At 45.4% G+C, this 23,465-nt stretch overlaps 1 protein-coding gene across 1 annotated transcript in view; it reads left to right on the top strand.

Annotated features, from left to right (window-relative positions):
* Nucleotides 1-17,060, top strand: part of LOC132817384 (beta-crystallin A2) — a 33,019-nt gene extending 15,959 nt beyond the window's left edge. Inside the window, exons 2-5 of the mRNA XM_060827804.1 lie at nt 9,228-9,414; nt 10,874-11,015; nt 16,144-16,286; nt 16,913-17,060. Of these exons, the coding sequence (XP_060683787.1) occupies nt 9,257-9,414; nt 10,874-11,015; nt 16,144-16,286; nt 16,913-17,060 (591 nt within the window). The 5' untranslated portion in view covers nt 9,228-9,256. The remainder of the gene's footprint in view (nt 1-9,227; nt 9,415-10,873; nt 11,016-16,143; nt 16,287-16,912) is intronic.
* Nucleotides 17,061-23,465: the final 6,405 nt, after the last annotated feature.

The raw sequence follows: 23,465 nt of genomic DNA, 5'->3' as shown, positions 1-23,465 counted from the left end.
GGCAGTGAATTCCACAGATTCCCCACTCTCTGGCTGAAGAAGTTTCTCCTTATCTCTGTTCTAAAGGGTCTTCCCTTTACTCTAAGGCTGTGCCCTCAGGTCCTAATCTCTCCTACCAATGGAAACATCTTCCCAATATCCACTCTGTCCAGGTCATTCAGTATTCTCTATGTTTCAATTAGATCTCCCCTCATCCTTCTAAACTCCACTGAGTATAGACCCAGAGTCCTCAAACGTTCCTCACATGTTAAGCTTTGCGTTCCTGGGACCATTCTCCTCTGAACATGCTCCAAGACCAGTAGATTCTTCTTAAGAAGACCAAATGTGGTCTGACCAGAGCCTTATAGAGCTTCAGAAGTACATCCCGGCTTTTATATTCAAATCCTCTCAAAATAAATGCCATCATTGCACTTGCCGTCTTAACTATTGACTCAACCTGCAAGTTTACCTTGAGAGAATTCTGGACCAGGACGCCCAAGCCTCTTTGCACTTCAGATTTCTGAATCTTTTCCCCATTTAGAAAATAGTCCATGCCTCTATTCTTCCAACCAAAGTGCATGAGCTCCCACTTCTCCAGGTTGTACTCCATCTGCCACTTCTTTGTCCACTCTCCTAACCTGTCCAAATCCTTCTGCAGTTGAGAGTGTAGTGCTGGAAAAGCACAGCAGGTTAGGCAACATCCGAGGAGCAGGAGAATCGATATTTCGGGCATAAGCCCTTATTCAGCCCTTCAAGCCATTCCTGATGATGGGCTTTTGCCTGATACATTGATTCTCCTGCTCCTCGGATGCTGCCTGACCTGCTGTGCTTTTCCAGCACTAGGCTCTCGACTCTGATGTCCAGCATCTGTAGTCCTCACTTTCTCCAATTTTTTCTGCAGCCTCCCTTGCCTCCTCAATGCTAGCTGTCCCTCTGCCTTTCTTTGTATTGTATGCAAACTTAACCAGAATGCCCTCAGTCCTTGCATCTAGATTGTTAATGTATAACATGGAAAGTTGTCATCCAAACGCTGAGCCTTGTGGAACACCAGTTATCACCGGCTGCCATCCTGAGAAGGACCTTTTTATTCTCACTCTCTGCTTTCTGCCAGGCTTCTATCCATGCTAGCACCTTGCCTCTAGCACTATGGGCCCTTATCTAACTTAGTAGCCTCCTGTAGGGCACGTTGTCAAAGGCCTTCGTGAGGTCCAGGTAGATAACATCCATTGGGTCTCCTTTGTCTAAAATGCTCGTTACTTCCTCAAAGAATTCTAGCAGATTTGTCAGGCCTGATCTCCCCTTGATGAAACCATGCTGACTTTGCCCTATTTTACCATATACTTCCAAATATTCAAAAATCTCATCCTTTACAATGGATTCCAGGATCTTACCCACAACTGAGGTTAGGCTAATCGGTCTGTAATTTTCCATCTTTTGCCTTACTCCCTTTTTAAACAGGAGTGTCACGTTAGCGATTTTCTAGTCCTCTGGAACCCTCCCTGGTTCTAGCGATTCCTGAAAGATCACCACTAACGCCGCCCCTATCTCTTCAGCTATCTCCCTTAGAACTCTAAGGTGTTGCCCATCTGATCCAGGTGATTTATCCATCTTCAGGCCATTCAGTTTTTCTAGCACCTTCTCTGTGGTGATGGCCACCATACTCAGCTCTGCCCTCTCAATCTTTTGAATTTTTGGGATATTACTCGTGTCTTTTACCATGAAGATTGACACAAAGTAATTATTCAGTTCCTCAGCCATTTCCTTGTTCCCCACTACTATCACTCCAGTGTCATTTTCCAGCAGCCCAATGTCCATCTTTGCCTCTCTTTTGCCCTTTATATATCCAAAGAAACTCTTAACAGTCTTCCTTGATATTACTAGCTAGCTTACACTCATATTTAATTTTCTCCCTCCTTATTTCAATCTTTGTTGCCTCTGATGGTCTTTGTAAGCTTGCCAATTCTCTGGTTTCCCACTGCCCTTTGCCACATTATATGCTTTCTCTTTTGCTTTTATGCTATCCATAGCTTCCCTAGTCAGCCATGGTTGCCTCATTCTCCCTTAATTATGCTTCCTTTACCTCTGGATGTATCTCTGCTATGTCTCCTGAATTACTCCCAGAAACTCCAACAATTGCTATTCCACTGTCTTTCCTGACCGGCTCCCAGTCAATTCTACCCAGGTCCTCCCTCATGCCTCAGTAGTTGCCTTTACTCAGCTGTAAGACCGTTGCCTCTGATTCTATCTACTCTCTCTCAAATTGCAGAGTAAATTCAATCATGTTATGATTGCTGCCTCCTAAGGGTTCCTTCATGTTAAGCTCCCTTACCAAATCTGACTCATTGCACAACACTAAATTGCCTGTTCCCTAGTTGGCTCCACCACAAGCTGTTCCAAAACACCATCTCGTAGTCTTTCCTCAAATTCCTTTCAATGCAATCCGCTACGAACCAGATTTTCCCATATTGAAATCCCCCATGGTCACTGTAACTTTGCCTTTCCTACACATCCTTTCTATCTCCTGGTGTATCTTGCGCCCCAGCTCCTGACTACTGTTTGGAGGCCTGGGCAGAATTCCAGCTATGGCTTTTTTTTAAACCTATGTGGTTCCTCAATTCTACCCACACAGATTCTACATCATCTGACCCTACTTTGTTCCTTACAATTGATTTAATTTCATTTCTTACTAATACAGCAACCCCTATGAGAGGCAGAGATAACACAGATAGTCAACAGCTTTTCCTCACGGTAGGGGAGTCTAAAACTAGAGGGTATAGGTTTCAAGTGAAAGGGGAGAGATATTAAAGTGTCCAGAGGAACAGTTATTTCACCCAGAGGATGGTGGGTGTCTGGAATCGGCCGCCAGAGGTAGTGATGGAAGGGAGCATAATTCCATCATTTAAGGAACGTTTAGACAGGTGTATGGATGGGTTAGGTATGGAGGGATAGGGACCAAACACAGGCAAATGGGACTAGCTTAAATTGTGAAAACTGGACAGCATGGACAAGTTGGGCCGAAGGGCCTGATTCCACACTATCGCCCTCTATGACTCTATAACTTTAACCAAAAACAACTAATTAGATATAAGGCACTTTGAGATATTCACAGGGTGTGGAGAGCTTTTTATAAATGCAATTTGTTTTTCAAAAATTAGTTTTGTCTTCCATTAATCTTTGCGTTTCGATGGTGTCTCATACAAGAGCCTTAAACTGTTTCATTACAAGTAAAAAGATGAGGCTCCAATCTGAGAGTCAGAGATTCACGCAGTGCTGAAAAGGCCCTTCAGCCCATCAACTCTGCACTGACAATAACTACCACTAAAGGTGCGCTAATCCTGCCCTTGTCCCATATCCTTGAATGTTACGTTATTCCAAGTGCACACCCAAGTATGTTTTAAAGATTGTAAGGTTTCCATTCTCCACTACCTTCCTGGGCAGTGCATTCTAGATTCTCACCACCTGCTCCTTCCCCTAAAACTATGCCCTCTCATGATCGACCCCTCAACCAAGGGGAACAGTTGCTTCCCACTCACCCCATCCATACCCTTCAATCTTATCCATATCAATCATGTCCCCCTTCAGTCTTCTTAGCTTTAAAGAAAACAATCCAAGCCTATTTAGTCTCTGCTTATAGCTCAAAGTCTCCATCCCTGGCAACATCCTGGTGAACCTCCTCTGTACCCCCTCTAATGCTATCACAATCTTCCCATGGTCAGGTGACCAGAACTGCACTCAATACTCCAGCTGAGGCCTAACCAATGCTCTGTACAACTTCAACATTACCTCCTTGCTCTTACACTTTATGCCACAACGGATGAAAGCAAATGTCCCATATGTCCTCTATTCACATGCTCCAAGTTCAGGAATCTGCGAATAATTACCCTGAGATCCCTCTAAGCTACCCAGTATCTTGTCATTCATCAAATACTTCGTCATCTTGTTTCTCCTTTTAAAGTGCATCACCTTGCACTTAAATACCATCTGTCACATCTTCATTGAATCCCTATAATGTGGAAACAGGCCATTCGGCCCAAGTAGTTCACTCTACCTCTCCGAAAAGCATCACCTCCATCCCAGTCCTATACCTGTAACCCCACATTTCCAATGGCTAATCTGCTGAAGTTATACACCCCTGGACAACATGGGGCAACATGGGACATGGTCAATCCACCCAACCTGCACATCTTTGGACTGTGGGAAGAAACCGGAGCACCCAATGTTAACACACACAGACAAAGGGAGAATGTGCAAACTCCACACAGACAGTCGCCCCAGGCAGGAATTGAACCCATGGCCCTTTGGGACAGCACTGAGCCACTGTGCCACTCCTTGTCTTTTGGCCTTTGGTCATAAACTTGGGACCCAAATTACAGAGAAGGTGAAGGGTTTGGATGAAAATATGCATCTGGGGTGTTACTCTGCTGAGCAGAAGTGATGCCTGAGAACTAAGCAAGACCGAGAGAACGACTTCCCACCAATATAATCTCACTAAATCACAGCTGCGTATCCAGCTCATTGTACTTGCAAAGTGGCATGTAACTAATTGTGCTGGCAGTCAGGCTAGAGTGTTGTGTCAGTCTGTTTTTCTTGTCATCTGGCTGCAGGTCAAAAGTGAAAACAGCATTTTCTATTGTGGCAAGCTTTTGAAGAGAAAGGCGAAGCTGATCCTTCCCACAATGGCCACCAAGCCTCCGCACAAAAGCTTTCGGTCTCACGTGGACCCTTCCAAGGCTGCGTGTTGCTGAGCTTGCAGGGATTGTGCTCATTCTGCACCTACACTGGCCAAGAGGCAGCAGTATAAAAGTGGAGCTGCCTCTCTGACCAGGACAACTGCAGCCTCCTTGTTCAACCTTCCCACTGCAAACACCAGCAAGTGCTCTGCTCATCCATCTCAAGGTGAGTCGCTTCAGAGTTTAGACAAAAGTTAGAGGGAAAAAAGATGTATTGGAGGCAGTCAATGAAATTACTTCTTGCCTGTTTACGTTCCATGAGTCTTGCAATAGAGCTTGATATCAGTGGGTGACCACAACTGTGTCCTCTACGTGTAAATGATTTCGATGTAAATGTAGGAGAAATAGTATGTTTGCAGATGGCACCAAAATTAGTGGGCAGTGAAGAAGGTTATCTTAGAGTACAATGGGACCTTGATCAGATAGGCAGGAGTAGCAGATGGAGTTTAATTCAGAGAAATATGTGGTGTTGCATTTTGGTAAGAGAAACAAGGCAGGAGTTAAACAGTTACTAGTGGGGCCCTGGGGATTTTTTCCAAACAAAGACACCCAGGGATGTAGGTTCCTTCAAAGTAGAGTCGCAGATAGACAGGGTGGTGAGGAAGGCTACTGGTGCGTTTGCTTTCATTGGTCAGTGCATTGAGTATAGGAGTTGGGAGGTCATGTTGAGACTGTACAGTCCCTTGGTTAGGCCAATTTTAGTATACTCATTTAATTCTGGTCTCCCTGTTATAGAAAAAAAAATGCTGTGAAACTTGAAAGGGTTCAGAAAAGATTTACACGGATGTTGCCAGGGTTGGAGGATTTCAGCTATAGGGAGAGGCTGAACAGGCTAGGGCTGTTTTCCCTGGAGCGTCAGAGGTGACCTTATAGAAGTTTATAAAATCATGAGGGTCATGGATAGGGTGAATAGTCACGGTCTTTTCCCCAGGATAGGGGGGTTCAAAACTAGGGGTCACTGGTTTAAGGTAAGAAGAGAAAGACTAAAAAGGGACCTGAGGGGCAATTTTTTCACGCAGAGGGTGGTGTGTGTATGGAATGAGTGGAATGAAGTGGTGGAGGCTGGTACAATTGCAACATTTAAAAGGCATGTGGATGGGTATATCAATGGGAAGGATTTCGAGGGATATGGGCAAAATGCTGGCAAATGAGACTGCATTAATTTAGGATATCTGTTTGGCATGGATGAGTCAGATTGAAGGTGGCACAGTGGTTAGCACTGCTGCCTCACAGCGCCAGAGACCCGGGTTCAATTCCCTTCTCAGGCGACTGACTGTGTGGAGTCTGCACGTTCTCCCCGTGTCTGCGTGGGTTTCCTCCGGGTGCTCCGGTTTCCTCCCACAGTCCAAAGATGTGGGGGTCAGGTGAATTGGTCACGCTAAATTGCCCGTAGTGTTAGGTAAGGGGTAAATGTAGGGGTATGGGTGGGTTGCGCTTCGGCGGGTCGGTGTGGACTTGTTGGGCCGAAGAGCCTGTTTCCACACTGTAAGTAATCTAATTCAGTGCTGTATGTCTCTATGACTCTGTGAGGGATCTAGATGGGGCATGAACATTTGTACATCTCCTGAAGCAGTCTAGAGTGTCTTGAACCATACTGCACTAACACTGAGTGGTGCAGCGTAAGTTCGAAATAATGAATTCCATGTCAAGCTAGCTACCCGGAACTCCAGAGAGGGAATGAGGGATTTGGTTAAGAAAGAGAGTCAGAGACAAAATGCTGAAAAGAGAAAAAAAAAATGTGGGTGCCACATTACAAGAAAGATGTAGGTGCCTTTGAGAGGGAGTGCAGAAATGATTAACAAGAATCATTCCAGCTGTGAGGAACTTCAGCGATGTGGATTGATTGAAGAAGTTGACAGCGTTCTCCTTGGAGAGAGAACAGTTAGAAGTTTGCAAAATCAGTGGGCCGGTTGGAGTAGTTAGGGAGAAACTGTTTCCATTTGTAAAAGAACATGGAATGAGAGGGCATAGATTTAAAGCAACAGGCAAGTGAAGCAAAAGTGAAACAAAATAAGAGAAAAGTTAGAAAAAAAATACCTTTTTCACTCAGTGGGTATTTGGGATACGGAATGTACTGCCTGGACATGTGGCAGGGCAGGTTCAATGGAGGTATTCAAGAGGGACAGTAGATGGTTACTTGGATAGAAATGTTGCATAAGGCTATGGGGAAAAAGGCAGGAAATTGGCACAAGGGATAGAACTAGTGCATACTCGATGGGCGGGAAGGTGTTTTTGAGCTGTAGATCTTTATGAGTCCATGATTGACATTCCCCTAAGCATATCTTGCCAAAAATCACTAATTGGAGTCCCCTGGTCCTTGTACAATCAACTAATGGGATGGTTTTTCTTACTCTCTCTTATCAAAATGTGTCAGAATCATGTCCTTCACTGATTGGTCTTCCTCAAATCTCTTTGTTCCAAGGTGTGCATACGGTTAAGGGACATTCTCCTTAGACAAGCAAGCACAGTATCATTCAGATAGAGTTGGTCCTGATGAAGGGCTTCTGCCCCTCGATTTTCCTACCCCTCGGATGCTGCCTGACCTGCTGTGCTTTTCCAGCACCACTCCAATTTAGACTCTGATTTCCAGCATCTGCAGTCCTCACTTTTGCCTGGTGCCAATAAAGACAGAGTGTATAAGAGGGAGGGAGACAAAAAAGGGAGTAGCATTATGAGGGGGATAGAGGGGTTACAAAGCATCAAATAAAACATTCTCAAGGCAAGGTCCTGCGCACGGTGTCCTTGACATATGGAGACTGTTACGCAGCTGTTACTATGTGATTTGGACTGCTCAGGACGCTCTTGATCTCATTGACAGCCGTTGGTTGTATCAGAAGGATTTGCAGATGGATAACCAGCTGTGGTTTTTTTTGCTGCAGAATGATACACTTTTCAGGTAGGACTGGAACCTGGAGCTGCTGCGGTAGAAATAGGGACATCATCCACTTCACCATGAGGCCTCTCAAGTCAGCGAGTCTGGTTAGGAAGAGGGCGGGGTCAGAGGTCACCAGAAATGGCAGGTTTGAGGCATGACAGTAAATCCGGACAGAGAGAGTAAGGGAGGAGAGGAGGGCGGTGAAATCAGAGGAAAAGGTGCTTTGAAAGGAAAAGACTGACCAGAGGATCAGTCACCAGAAGACAGATTTACAATTACTTCAGGAGGAAACTGTACGCTGATGTTGGGAAAATATTTTATGTAGAGTGTTGTTACTGTGGAGCTTGTTATAGTGTGATGACAGCACAGGGGGAGGCCACTCAGCCAACCAGTCTACGCCCAAGCTGATTCTGCAATGCACAGTATTGATAGTGGATATAAAATCCCTACCATGGCTGTTCAGCCCAAGTCCACACCAACACTCCAACCAGCATCCCACATAGACTGACACCCCCACCCTATCCCTGCATTTCCCATGGCTAACTCACCCAGCCTGCACATCCCTGGACACTATGGGCAATTTAGCATGACCTATTCACCCTAACCTGCACATCTTTGGGCTGTGGCAGGAAACCTACACAGACACAGGGAGAAGATACAAACTCCAGATCCTTGGCACTGTGAGGCAGCGGTGCTAACCACTGAGCCACCGTACCCCAGAGTCAGATGATTTCAAAATGAAACTGGACAGTCACCTGAGAGGGATACATTTGCAAGGCAACAGAAATAAAGTGGAATGGATTGGATGACCCCTTGTCCACTCAGTTTTTTACCCTGTCCCAATTCGGGGCTGTTAAAGAAGCCAGCTCCTGCTTCAGAGGAACTGGGGAAATCAATTAACTCAATTCAAATGTAGGCCAAACCATTTCATGTTAATTCATTCTTGGGTTATGGGCATTGCTGGCAAGGCTGGAATTTATTTCCCGTTCTAGTTGCCTCTAAGAAGAAGGCAATGGGGTTTCTTCTTGAATTGATTTGAATCAACTTTATTGTCACATATAATCACCTGAGTATAGTGAAAAGTTTACAAGTCGCCCCTTCTGGCACCATCTTAGGTACCTAAGTACAGATTCTTGAGTACAAATTCTGTGGGGAAAGATTTAGAAAAATAAAGGAACTTTTAAAAATCCAGCATTACAGACCTTCAAAAGTACAACATCATAGTAATAAATTAGAAATATATAAAAATAAAGTGATCAGAATAACAATACTTCTACTGGAGCAGTCTGCTGGTGAGGATTTTCCCCAGGTGCTTGTTGGGGAAGGTGGTCTCAGGTTATGAGCCAGATTCTATGATGGAGTGATGCCCAAGTTGGGTTGGTGTGCCACTTTGAGGACACTATGGAGGTGAGGGTGCCTCTGTGAACCCACTGGCCTTGCCCTTTTGGATGGTGATGGGCACAGCTTAATATCTCACTTTGATGTCAGTGAGATAAGTGGATGGGACTTGAGTGAGGATGTTCCCAACTGCAGAATCAATAGGCAGCACCACCAAAATGAACAGGACGGTGCATCTAACAGAAACAGCTGGGGAGACAGAGCTTGTTGTTTCTACCGCTGACAATATATCCTTCCGCCCGCAGCTACACAAGTTACAGGGTGATATTTCAAGATGACGACCCAACCAATGGACATCATGGGCCAGTGGAAGATCACCGTCTGGGAAGAGCAAAACTTCCAGGGAAAACATTGTGAGTTTATGCTGGAATGTCCTAACATCATGGAACGAGGATTCAACAAGATACGATCCATTAAGGTGGAATGCGGACCGTAAGTATTCAACGTCACCCTGGCCCCTGCAAACTTAAAGATTCTATTAAATCTAAAAACAGTTGCAAAACAGAGCCTCTTGTAGCACAGTGGTAATGTCCCTACCTCAGAGTAAGGAGACCTGGGTTCACGTCCCATTTGCTCTAAGATCTCGGGACAGATCGATTGAAAATATCGGTAATTGTGGAAAAGTGGTAGGTCAGGGTGCAACATAATTACGAGATGTTGTTTATTGCCAAGTGAATTGAACAAAGCAGGGAGATTATGCCTCGGCTGTATAGGACATTGATGACACCACATCTGAGGTACTTTGCACAGTGTTGGTCTCAATATTTAATGAAGGATGTAAAAATAGTGGAAGCAACTACAGGACTAACAACTGGAATGGGCAGGTTGTCTGACGAGGCAGGAATGAGCAGACTAGGCTTGTGGCTGGTGGAGTTAAGAAGAAGGAAATGTGAAGGGATTGAAGATCTAGAGTGGTGTTGACAAGGTGGATTTGGAAAGGATATTTCCTTTAGTGGGAAAATCTAGGACTAGAGGTCACTGCTTCAAATTAAAGGAAATAAAAACAGGGATAACAAGAATTATTGTCTCATATTCAGTCTTCCTCAAAGGGCAGTGGAAACAGAGTCCAAGTAGTTTTAAGGCTGAGGCAGATAGATTCTGGATAAGTAAGATGGCAAAGATTTATCAGGAGTAGATGGGGTTGTAGTGTAGTCATGATCTTTTCGAAGGGCTGAGGAGTTTAAGCGGCTGTGTGGTCTATTGCTGTGACTAATTGGTTATGCTCCTATGTTCAGATTTCTCTTGTAGTGTGCAAGACATGTGACAGTATCTGGGGACGGAGTTTAATGAAGGGGGAGAGGGGAATGGTTGGTCAGGTACCTGACTGTCTGCTGATGAACTCCCAGGAGGAGCGAGTGCACAGACTTTAAGTTGGACACCTTTGGGCTTGGGCTGTGATTCCACACGTGGTCAAACTGCCTGTTGAAATTCACTGTGCAGACTTCGGAATTGGATTGGCTTTGGAATGAATGCCGTGCCTATGGAAATGTATCCTGGCATGAGTTGGCATCTTTGGGAAAAATGGGTGAGAGTGGTGAGGAAACTGGACATAGATCAAGGTTATTGGTAAGCTGCCAGAGGGTGGGTGGGGGCCGGTACAACATTTAAAAGGCATCTGGATGGGTACACAAATATGAAGGGTTTTGAGGGCTATAGACCAAATGCTGGCAAATGGGGCTAGATTAGAATATAGAACATTACAGCGCAGTACAGGCCATTCAGCCCTCGATGTTGTGCTGACTTAATTTAGGATATCTGGTTGGCATGGACGAGTTGGACCGAAGGGTCTGTTTCCATGCTATAGAGCTCTGACTCCATGTCAGTTTCATGAAAGGTTGTCTGTTCATGTGGAAATCTGACTGACTATCTTCTCTTCTGCTCTGCCTTGCAGCTGGGTGGGATATGAGTATCCAGAATTTCAGGGCCAGCAGTTCATCCTGGAGAAAGGTGACTACCCACACTGGGATGCTTGGAGTGGAAACAGTGGCTACAGAACAGAGCACATGCTCTCCTTTCGCCCCATCAAGTGTGCTGTGAGTCCATCATAACCTTTGACTGCCTCTCTCAGTTCCCTAATCCCCCAAACCTATAATAGTCAAAACGAGACAATAGTGAGGGACAATATCCTCTTGTAATTCAATCTCAACTACCTTTGTAAAGTATCAGGTTACCGGTTACTCAGTGGCTACAGCATAATTCCCCAACTTAACAGAGGAAGGAAGCTCCGGCAATGGAGGGAGTGCAGCGAAGATTTACCAGGCTGATTCCTGGGCTGGCAGGGCTAATGTGTGAAGAGGGATTGAATTGGTTGGGGATATGTTCACTGGAGTTGAGAAGAATGAGGGGGAATCGCATACAAACCAAGAAGATTCTAATAGGACTGCACAAGTTGATCTCTCTCTGCACCTTCTTGGCAGCTGTAACATTGTTCTGGATTAGTGGTGCTGGAAGAGCACAGCAGTTCAGGCAGCATCCAAAGAGCAGCGAAATCGACATTTCGGGCAAAAGCCCTTCATCAGGAATAAAGGCAGAGAGACTGAAGCGTGGAGAGATAAGCTAGAGGAGGGTGGGGGTGGGGAGAGAGTAGCAGAGAGTACAATGTGTGAGTGGGGGAGGAGATGAAGGTGATAGGTCAGGGAGGAGAGGGTGGAGTGGATAGGTGGAAAAGGAGCTAGGCAGGTCGGACAAGTCCGGACAAGTCATGGGGACAGTGCTGAGCTGAAAGTTTGAAACTAGGATGAGGTGGGGGAAGGGGAAATGAGGAAACTGTTGAAGTCCACATTGATGCCTTGTGGTTGGAGTGTTCCGAGGCGGAAGATGAGGTGTACTTCCTCCAGGCGTCTGGTGGTGAGGGAGCGGCGGTGAAGGGGGCCCAGAACCTCCATGTCCTCGGCAGAGTGGGAGGGGGAGTTGAAATGTTGGGCCACAGGGCGGTGTGGTTGATTGGTGCGGGTGTCTCTGAGATGTTCCCTAAAGCGCGCTGCTAGGAGGCGTCCAGTCTACCTAGCTGTAACATTGTGTCCTGCCCTCTGTTCTGTTGCCCTGATGTACTTGTATAGTACAATCTGCCTATAAAACACTTAAGACAACACGTTTCACTGTACGCTGGTACACATGATAGTAATAAATCAAATCAAATCAAAAACTCAGAATGTTCCCGATGACAAGGGAGATCAGAATGGGTGGGGGTGGGGTCACAGTTTAAAGGTATGGGGCAGGCCATTTCAGACTGAGATGAGGAGACATGTCTTCACCCAGAGAGTGAGGAGCCTGTGGAATTCTCTGCCACAGAAAGTAGTTGAGGCCAAAACATTGGCTATTTTTAAGAAGGAGTTAAATATAGTTCTTAGGGCTAAAGGGATTAAAGGGTATGGGAAGAAATTGGGAACAGGGCACTGAGTTGGATGGTCAGCCACGATTGTATTAAAACAGGGACCCGGCTCAAAAGGGCTGAAGACCCTACCCCTGTCCCTATTTTCTGTGTTTCAATGTTTATCACCAACTAACTGTGTACCTGGGCTTTGGAGTCTTACATAAAGAAGGCAAATGGGATGAAGGCCTTGTTTAGCTGGGGAATGGGATATAGGAGCAAGGACGTCTTGTTACAGTTTTATAAGACATTGGTTCGGCTACAGAGCACAGTTCTGGTCACCATACTATAGGAAGAATGTGACTGAACTGGAGGGGATACAGAGGAGATTCACCAGGATGTTGCCTGGAATGGAAAGTCTCAGTTATGAGGAGAGACTGGATAGGCTGGATTTGTTTTCCCTGGAGCAGAGAAGCCTGAGGGGGTTCTGACTGACATGTACAAAACTATGAGAGGCACGGACAGTGTAGATTGTGAGAATCTCTTCCCCATGGCTGGCATATCTAAGACCAAATTGCCAGGGTTTAATAGGCTGTGGACCAAGTGCAAGTAAATGGGATTAGCTTAGTTTGGTGTCTGTTGGTCAGCACAGACATGGTGGGCTGAAGGGCCTGTTTCTATGCTGTTTGTTTGTATGACTCTATGATAACACTGAGTGAAAGGTGTGACACGTGAGAGAATACATGGGGTAGGATGTGTCACATGGTATGACATGATATAATCTGGAATATGTTTGGTGGATTGGAATAAATCCAATAATACACAGTCTGGAATATGCTGCATTCGAGACTGACTTCTGTGATGGTGGATGGGAAGTGTAGGAGTAAGGAGGTGGGTGGTTGGTGGGGTAGAGAAGTGGGGTTTTGACCAGGCAAGACCCCCACCCCGCAGGAAGAAATATTGTTTGGCAGCTGTCCCACCAGAAAGAACCCTGTCTTACAGCCATTAGATAATGGGGAAGGGAGGGAAACAGTGATGGCGGCGTGGTATTATCATTAGACTGTTAATCCAAAGACCCAGGTAATGTTCCAGGGATCCGGTTCAAATCCCACTACGGCAGATGGTGTACTTTGAACTGAGTAAAATCTGAAACAAAGAGTTAATGATGACCGTGTAATGTTGTTGGAAAAACCCCATCTGGCTCACTAATGTCTTTTAGGGAAGGAAACTGCCATCCTTACCTGGTCTGGCCTACATGTGACTCCAGAACCACAGCAATGTAGTTGACTCTTAACTGCCCTCTGGGCAATTAGGGATGGGCAATAAATGCTGGACCAGTCAATGGTGTCCTCATCCCATGAGTGAATAAAAAGGGAGGTCTTCTGCCCCTTAGTGGGACGTATCCCACACTACACCACTGGTGCACAGATGTTAAGTTGTGGACAGCTTTGGTTTTGGCTGTGATTCCCCACGTGGTCAGACTGCCGGTTGAAATTCACTGCGAAGACTTCAGATGGGAGAAGCTCCTCTCGGATTGGCTTTGGAATGAAATCGGTGCTTATGGAAATGTATCCCGGCATCTATGGGAAAAGTGGGTGAAAGTGTTGAGGAAACTGGGAGCAGAGGGCCAGCTTAGCAGGCCTGAGGATCTTGCAATCCCAGCAGTGCAACATCTAGATTACATACAGTGTGGAAGCAGGCCCTTCGGCCCAAGAAGTCTGCACCGACCCTCCCCCCTACATTTAACACTACAGGCAATTTAGCCTGGCAAATTCACCTAATCTACACATATTTTTTTTGGATTGTGGGAGGAAACCAGAGCAGACACAGGGAGAATGTGCAAACTCCACACAGGGAGAGTCACGTGAGGTGGGAATTGAACCCGGGTCTCTGGCACTGTGAGATAGCAGTGCTAACCACTGTGCCACCCACCTACTGAACAATTAATGTGGATATCCTTCCACCCCAGTAACCAAAACTAACCACAGCCGTTTACAATATACATGAAGGACTTGGAGGAAGGAAGTGAGTGTACTGCTGTCAGATTTACAGAGGGCACTAGAACAGGTGGAAAGGCAGGTTGCGAGAGGGAGGCAAACAGTTTATGGAGAGATAGCAATAGGTTTAGTGAACGGACAAAGTGTTGGCAAGTGGAGCATAATGTGGAGCAATGTGACATTCACTGTCAAAGGGAGAATATTATTTAAATGGAGCAAAACTGCAGAATGCTGCAACACAAAGGGAGTTGGAGGAGACTCGTGCACCAGACACTGGAGCAGCAGGTAATCAGGAGGGTGAACGGAATGCTGGCCTTTATTTCAAGGGAGTTGGAATGTAAGGATATGGAAGTCTTCCTGCAACTTACATGATGCAATGGTAGTGTCCCTGCCTTTGAAGCAAGAGGTCTGGGTTCAAGCCCTACCTTTTGTAGAGGTGTGTAATAAAATCTCAGAGCAGGTTAGTTAGTAAAATCAACTATCTCTGAAGTGCTGGTGAGACCAAATCTGGAATAGAGTCAGTAGTTTTTGTTCCCTTATATAAGCAAAGATATTATTTCATTGGAGGCAGATCAGAGATGGTTCACTTGGATGATCCCCAGTCTGGAGGGATGGTCTTATGAACAAAGACTAAACACGTTGGGACTGCACTCACTGGAGTTTAGAAGTGATCACATTGAAACATATAGAGGCTTGACAGGTGAATGTTGGGAAGATGATTCCCATCATGGGAGAGTCTAGGACCCGAGGGCATAGTCTTAGTATAAAGGGATGTTAATTTAACTCTGGGATGAGGAGGAGTTATTCCTCTCAGAGGGTTGGAGTCTTTGCAACTTATTGCTAGAGAGAGCTGTGTGGGGCAGAGTCCTTCGTAAATTTAAGACTGAGATAGATAGGTCTTTAATCAGTCAGTGAATCGCCTATACCAAGAATGACCATAAGAACATAAGAAATAGAAGTGGAAGTAAGGCCATTCGGCCCATCGAGTCCACTCTGCCATTCAATCATGGCTAATGGGCGTTTCAATGCCACTTACCTGCACTCTCCCTGTAGCCATTAATTCCTTACAAGATTAAGAATTTATCAATCTCTGCCTTGAAGACATTTAATGTCCCAGCCTCCACTGTGCTCCATGGCAATGAGTTTCACAGGCTCATCAATCTCTGGCCGAAGACATGTCTCCTCATTTCCATTGTAAACTGACTGTCTCTAATTCTAAGGCTGTGCCCACGGGCCCTAGTCTCTCCTCCTAACGGAAACAAATTCCCAGCGCCTTTCTAAGCCATGCATTATCTTGTAAGTTTCTATTAGATCTCCCCTCAACCATCTTAGCCTGCCTGGCACACTCTCCTCATTCCTGATGAAGGGCTTATGCCCGAAGCGTCGAAATTCCTGTTCCTTGGGATGCTGCCTAACCTGCTGTACTTTAACCAGCAACACATTTTCAGCTGTGATCTCCAGCATCTGCAGACCTCATTTTTTACTCCCCTCAACCTTCTAAACTCTAACAAACACAATCCCAGGATCCTCTTATGTTAGGCCTACCATTCCAGGGATCATCCGTGTAAATTTCCACTGGACACACTCCAGTGCCAGTATGTCCTTCCTGAGGTGTGGGGCCCAAAACTGGACACAGTATTCTAAATGGGGTCTAACCAGGGCTTTATAAAGTCTCAGTAGCACATCGCTGCTTTTATATTCCAACTCTCTTGAGATAAATGACAACATTACATTTGCTTTCTTAACCACGGACTCAATGTTTCAGGTTAGCATGCACTTGGTGCCCTCACAGGGGCTCGAGGTGCTGTATATATTTATAATGCAGCCACTTGCACCCTTTCTCTCTGTTTCCAGAATCACAGTGACAGCAAGATCACTCTTTATGAAAATGAGAACTTCCAGGGCCGTAAGTTTGAGTTGTGTGATGACTACCCCTCCCTGCAGGCCATGGGTTGGTGTAACAAGGAGGTTGCTTCCATCAAGGTGAACTCTGGAGCGTAAGTACTCATTGGGTCACGTCGACACTGATGTTTTATCATGCGGTTAAATGTTCACCCCCCCCTCATCCCCAAAACCCCTTCTCCCCAATCCCCGACCCCCCCCCCCCCGGAAGAGTTTTTCCCTTTTGATATCAGTTGGTTAGCCCATTGTCCCACTGGACAAGTACCTCCACAATTTTGACCCCCCCACCCTGAGTATATCTGTTACGTGCTAAAACAGATACTGTTCAGAGTATGAAATCAGAGTCGGAAACAGTGTGGTCTTGGCACACTCACCAATTACACATTGATCTCCACACCCTTCCTTGTTTCTGTGATCTGCCCGGCCCTTCAGTCCTCTGAGATGCCTGTATTCCTGCTGAGTCTGGCCGCCTGCACAGCTCCTGATTTCCATTACTCACCCACCGGCGATCATGACATCAGGTATCTTGAGCCTGACCCTAAATAAACCTCTCCACTCTTTCTCATATCCTGCCATTCTGACCCCACCTTTGACTGAGATCAATATCGTGTTGCGTGGCTCAGCGTCAATATGTTTTTTTGCTTGATGACACTTCTTCAAGAGAACTTGATCTGGTTCCATGGTGTAACAAGTTCTACATAAGTGCACGTCATCGTTACAGGTGGGTTGGCTACCAGTACCCAGGATACAGGGGCTACCAGTACATCTTTGAGAGAGACAGACACAATGGTGAGTTCAAGAACTACAATGAATACAGCACCCAGGCCCATACCAATCAGCTCCAGTCTATCCGCCGAATCCAGCACTGAGCAATGAGCTGCTCAGCCTCCTCCTCGCTAACCTGTACTAAGAAGTAACTGTAGTGAACAATAAAACAAAAAGCATTCTGCAAAACGCTTGAGAGTTGTTACTGTATTCATTGCCCATTGCCTAATGTTTGGGAGAATCTTGTGGTGGCAAGACTGATAAGACATTGGATTGGTTTTGCTGCAGTTCAGAAGAATTAAGGGGTATTCTCATAGAATTGTAACAGGAGGAGACAGGGTATGTTGGCCTTCATAGTGAGGGTATTCGAGCACAGGACTTCCCCCACCTCCCACCTGCATCTACCTATTGTCTTGCAGCTACTTCATCCCTTCACTGCCATCCCTGCCCTCCTATTTATCTCTCAGCCCCCTTCCCCACCTTTCCCCTGCCCCACATTCCTGAAGAAGGCCTTATGCCTGAAACGTCGACTCTCCTGCTCCTCAGATGCTGCCTTACCTGCTGTGCTTTTCCAGCACCTCACTTTGCGACTCTAACACTCCAGTATTGGCAGTCCTCACTTTCTCCCTGTTGCTGTAGCTATCCAAGGCCTTGGTGAGGCCACACATTGTGCACACGTTGTGATCGCCTTATTTGAGAAAGGTTGTTCTGGCGATGGAGGGAGCACAGCAAAGGTCTACCAGACTGATTCATGGAATTATGTTGTGAAACTTGAAAGGGTTCAGAAAAGGGTTGGAGGGTTTGCGCTGAAGGGAGAGGCTGAATAGGCTGGGATTATTTTCACTGGATCTTTGGAGACTGAGGGGTAACCTTATAAAATCATGAGGTGCATGGAGAGGGTAAATAGACAGGGTCTTTTCCCTAGGGTGGGGAGTCCAAAACTAAAAGATGTAAGTTTAGGGTGAGAGGGGAAAGATTTAAAAGGGATGTAAGAGGCAAAGTTTTCACAAAGAGGGTGTTTCGTGGGTGGAATGAGCTGCCAGGCAGAGGCTGGTGCAATTATAACAGTTAGAGTCATAGAGATGTACAGCACAGAAACAGACCATTCGGTCCAACCTGTCCATGCCCACCAGATATCCCAACCTAATCTAGTCCCACCTGCCAGCACCCGACTCATATCCCTCCAAACCCTTCCTCTTCATCCATATCCCTTTTAAATGTTGCAATTGTACCAGCCTCCACCACATCCTCTGGCAGCTCATTCCATACATTTACCACCCTCTGCGTGAAAAAGTTGAATTTCACTGTTTAATTTTCCCAGATGCACTCCGGTGTCCAGCGATACATGAATTCAACGGCAAGGATAGTAACTGCTAACTCTGTCAGTTAGCAATGTGGATTTCTTACTCTCTCTCTCTCTCCTGCACTGTCCTCACCATGTGCTGCCTTTGTCTGTTCTTCTCCCTTTTAAAACTGCTGTTGTTTTGACTTTTTTTTTCTCTCAAGTTCCAAACCATGTAACAGCATGTAAAATTGTAAATGCTGCTCCTAGAATTTGAGGAAATCACCTTCAGCACATCAAACACCTCAATAAAGGAGCAGCTGTTACAGCCAGAAATTTTTCCCGTCCTCCATCTTGGATTACCCAGAATCCTATAAAAGGCATCCGGATCAGTATATGATTAGGAAGGATTTAGAGGGATATGGGTCAAATGCTGACAAAAGGAACTAGATTTATTTAGGATACATGGTCAGCATGGACGAGTTGGACTGAATGATCTGTTTCCAAGCTGTGTATCTCCATGACTCGATGACTGACAAATGAAGAGACTGGATCAGTTTGGATTATGTTCACTGGAGTTCAGAAGAATACATCTCACAGAAATCAATACAATTCCAGCAGGAATACACAGAGTAACCACTGGAAAGATGTCCCTGCTGACCGGGGAGTCCAGAATCAGGAGGTCGCAGTGTTAGGATTTGGGGCCGGCCATTTAGGACTGAGATGAGGAGAAATATCTTCATCCAGAGAGTGGGGAGCCTGGGGAATTCTCTGCCACAGAAAGTGGTTGAGGCAAATCAGTGAATATTTTTAAGAAGGGGTTAGATAGAATTCTTAGGGCTAAAGGGTATGAGGAGGAAGTGGGAACAGGGGACTGAGTTGGATGCTCAGCCAGGATCATATCGAATAGTGGGACAGGTTTGAAGATAATGGCCTACTCTTGTTCCTATTTTCTATGTTCTATGTCTTATTTGGAGCTGTGGTTAAGGAGGCTTGAGCAGCATTCCAGATGATCTCGAACATATGGTGTGCATTCCAGCAACAGAGGATATGCCTGAATGCAGGGCTGGGCTGAAGGCTGAAAGAAACCACACTGATAAATACTGATGGAACCATCTTCTCTAAGCTCTCAGCCAAGCACTCAATGGCTGTCACCAGCACAGGTGAGGAACTCTGCTGATCTTCAAGGCCCCAACATCACAATGAACATAAAATCCCTCCGGGAATACAAACTTGATCAGAAAGGTAAGACAACTGTGTCTGGCTAGAGATGTTCAGGGGCAGTATCAGGCTTTTAAAACAAAGAGCTTATCACGTTTGCGAAATAATTAGTAAAGCTAAAGAGGGGGAGACTTTTAAAATTCAGCAAGCAAGCAAGCACTAGAAGGCGGCTGTTAGAGCAAACCAGCAAGAAATATAAAAATAAATTGCAAGAGAGTTTAGAAGTTTGTAAAAATAAAGAGATCAGCGAAATCAGATGTGAATTCTTTAATGGTGGAGCCAGTCAAAATGATCAGAGGCAATAAGGAAATGGCAAAGATACGAATCAAATATTTTATGTTTGTCTGATACTGAACCAACCGAGAAACGGCAGTAATTAGTTAATGAAGAACAATGGTGAAGTGAACAGGATGAAAATTCACCCAATCACATGAACTTGGTGGACTCCATTTTAAAAGTGGTGGCTGCAGGTAGGGAGTCTGCATTGTATCCACCTCTGGATTCCAGAATAATGCCTGCGAATTGGAATGGACCAAATGTAACGCCACATTCAAGAGAGGAGACAGAAACCTGGGAACTACAGGACAGACTGCCCACCTGGATTGCAGGGAAATGTGAGAACCAATGATTCAGGCCACATTATATGGACATAGGGCCATAAGATGCAGGAGCACAATTAGGCCATTCAGCCCATCTGTTCTGCCATTCGATCATGGATGATATGCTTCTCAACCCCATTCTCCTGCCTTCTCCCTGTAACCCTCAATCCCCTTACTAATCAATAACCTATCTATCTCTGTCCTAAATGCACTCAATGACTTGGCCTCCACAGCCCTTTTGATTAGAGACAAAAAAAACTGCAGATATGGGAATCCGAAGTAGATGAGCAGGAGGCTGGATGAACACAGCAAGCCAGGCAGCATCAGAAGGTGGATGTTTTCAGTGTAAGGTTACATCGAAACATTAACTTCCCCACCTCTTGATGCTGCCTGGCTTGCTGTGTTCTTCCAGCCTCCTGCTTGTCTACCTTCACAGTCCTCTGTAACAATGGGTTCCACAGATTTACCACCCTCTGGTGGGAGAAAGTCCTCCTCACCTCAGTTCAAAAGGATCCCTTTACTCTTAGTTTGTGCCCTTGTCTCTTTCTAGAAATGTGCAATCCCTACAGTGTGGAAGCAGGCCACTCAGCCCATCAAATCCACACCACTCCTCCAACCAGCACTCCATTCAGATCCACACTCCTTTCCTATCCCTGCAACCCTGCATTTCACATAACTAATCCACATGACCTGCATATCCATGGACATTATGAGCAATTTAGCATGGCGAATCCACCTAACCTGCACATCTTTGGACTGTGGGAGGAAACCAGAGCACATAAAGCAAGCCCACGCAGACACGGGGAGAATGTGCAAATGCCACACAGTTGCCCGAGGGTGGAATCAAACCCATGTCCCCGGTTTGAGGCATCAGTGCTAACCACTGAGCCGCCATGCTGTCCATACGAGCGGAAGCATCTTCACCATCTCCACTCTATCCAGGTCTGTCAGTATTCTGTTAGTTTCAATGAGATTGCCCCCCCATATCCTCCTAAACTCCATTGAGTACAGACCCTGAATCCTCATTTGCTCCTATAACAAGCCCTTCATTCCAGAGATCCCCTCCAATGCCAGCACTTACATCCAGGGCCTAAAACTGCTCACAATATTCCAAATGCTGTTTGACTAGAGCCTTATACAGCCTCAGCAGTACATCTCTGCTCTTGCATTCTGGTTCCCTTAAAATGAATGCTAACATTGCATTAGCCATCCTTACTGCTGACTGAACCTGCATTTTAACCTCAGGAGAATTCTGAACTGGGACTTTAAGTCCCTGAGTGCTTCACATTTCCAAAATCTTTCTCCATTCAAAAAATAGTCTGCGTCTCTATTCTTCTGACCAAAGTGCATAACCTCACGCCTTCCCACATCGTATTCCATCTGTCATTTCTTTGCCCACTCTCCTACCCTATCCAAGTCCTTCTGCAGCCTCCCTGCTTCCTCAACACCACCTGGCCCTCCAACTATTTTTGTGCCATCTGCAAACTTAGTCTCAATGCCCTCAGTCCCTTATTCAGATCATTAATCTATAACGCGATTAGAAAACGAAAATGCATTATGGTAGAGTCAAAAAGATTATATGAAAGGGAAATCATATATGACAAACATTAGAGTTCTGTCATCTACAACTCAGAGAATAGATAATAGGGAGCTGGTACTGTGGTGATATTGGACTCACAACCTGGAGGCACTGGAGTGGGTTAAAAATCCACCAGGGCAGCTGGTGCAAGGTGAATTTGGTGAATAAAATCTGGAATTGAAATATGATAAGTAATGGTGACCCTGTATCCGTTGTCATAAAAGCCCATCGGATTAACTAACAATCCCTTAGGGAAGGTAATCTGCCTTTCTTACCAGGTTTGATCTATATGCGACTCCAGACCCACAGCAACGTAGTTCTTAACTGCCCTCTGAAATGGACTAGTTAGTCTCTTGATTCAAGGGCAATTCAGGACGGTTAACAAATGCTAGTCTTGCCAGTGACACCCGTATCCCAGGTAATAACAATAAAACCAGTGGATGTGGGGCATTTGTATTTCAGAAGATTGGGTATCACACAGATTAAGGACTGCTGGTAATACATTAGGATTCATTAACGGAAAGAAGACAGAGGTGTACGGTATCAGTAAATGGATTGTTTTCAAGATGGTAGGACTGAAGTTGGAGTGTGGGATATGGAATAATACACAAGCACTAATGAAAGAAAATGTATTATTACCCGTTATCACTCAGATCTTAATGCATGAGTAAGCTTGGGCCCTGGACATCTTCTATTGATTGTTCCACCGGATGCTTGCTGATGGTTACATGATCTTTAGAGGCCAGCACCCCATCACCAATCACCTTTATTTGTAAATGCATAGCCTTTGACCTGCCTCTCACTGAGTCAGGCATTCCAGGCCCAATACCCCTGATAGTTGAGAATGTGTTGCTGGTTAAAGCACAGCAGGTCAGGCAGCATCCAAGGAATAGGAAATTCGACGTTTCGGGCACAAGCCCTTGTGCCCGAAACGTCGAATTTCCTATTCCTTGGATGCTGCCTGACCTGCTGTGCTTTAACCAGCAACACATTCTCAACTGTGATCTCCAGCATCTGCAGACCTCATTTTTTTACCCCAATACCCCTGATAGTCATCCTTTTATGTCAGCCAGGGCTCCCTGACTGGATCAGATTAACAGTCCCAATCGGGGAACTCTTTTTTATTATTACTCATTCACGGGATGAGGATGTGGAAGGCTAGGCCATTATTTATTGCCCACCCCTAATTACCCAGAGGGCAAGTTGCTGTGTGTCTGGAGTCACATGTAGGCCAGACCAGGTAATGATAGTCCAAGTCCTGGAAGATGGTATTAGAATGGACGGTACTTGCTGTGGGTTAAATGGTCTTATCCTTTGCCATCGGTTTTTTGTGTGCTCCTGAAGTCTCTCTGTATCCCAGAAATGAACCTTCTCCATTTTGATCAGTCACAATTTTGTGTTACCTTGGAGTCATCGTTGTAACATAGGAAATGGGGGCAGCTAATTTGTACTCAGTAACGCTCCACAAACAGCAGTGATAATAACCAGGTTAGCTATTTTGTGACATGGTCAGTAAATTCCATTCCTTAAAAGGCATTAGTGAACCAGATGGTCTTTTCTGATAATTGCTTCATCATCACTAGACCCTTAATACCAGATTTTCTTTTATTAAGAATGACATGATATCCCCCACAACTTAACAAAGAGCTGTTCTGATTACCTATACCATCCCATGAACACACCCATTGACCGAAAGGTAAGTTCAAACACAAGTTCTTACAGGAGAGAGAGAGAGAGAGAGAGAGAGAGAGAGAGAGAGAGAGAGAGAAAATCAGCAAGGAACATCTTTTTACTGTAGCTGTTTCATTTACCAGCAGCTTTGAACAGA

Source organism: Hemiscyllium ocellatum, chromosome 7 (genome assembly GCF_020745735.1).
Source record: "Hemiscyllium ocellatum isolate sHemOce1 chromosome 7, sHemOce1.pat.X.cur, whole genome shotgun sequence".
In the NCBI taxonomy this organism is placed as follows: domain Eukaryota; kingdom Metazoa; phylum Chordata; class Chondrichthyes; order Orectolobiformes; family Hemiscylliidae; genus Hemiscyllium; species Hemiscyllium ocellatum.
Note: the sequence above shows the minus strand (reverse complement) of the source record. Positions and strands in the feature narration are given on the sequence as shown.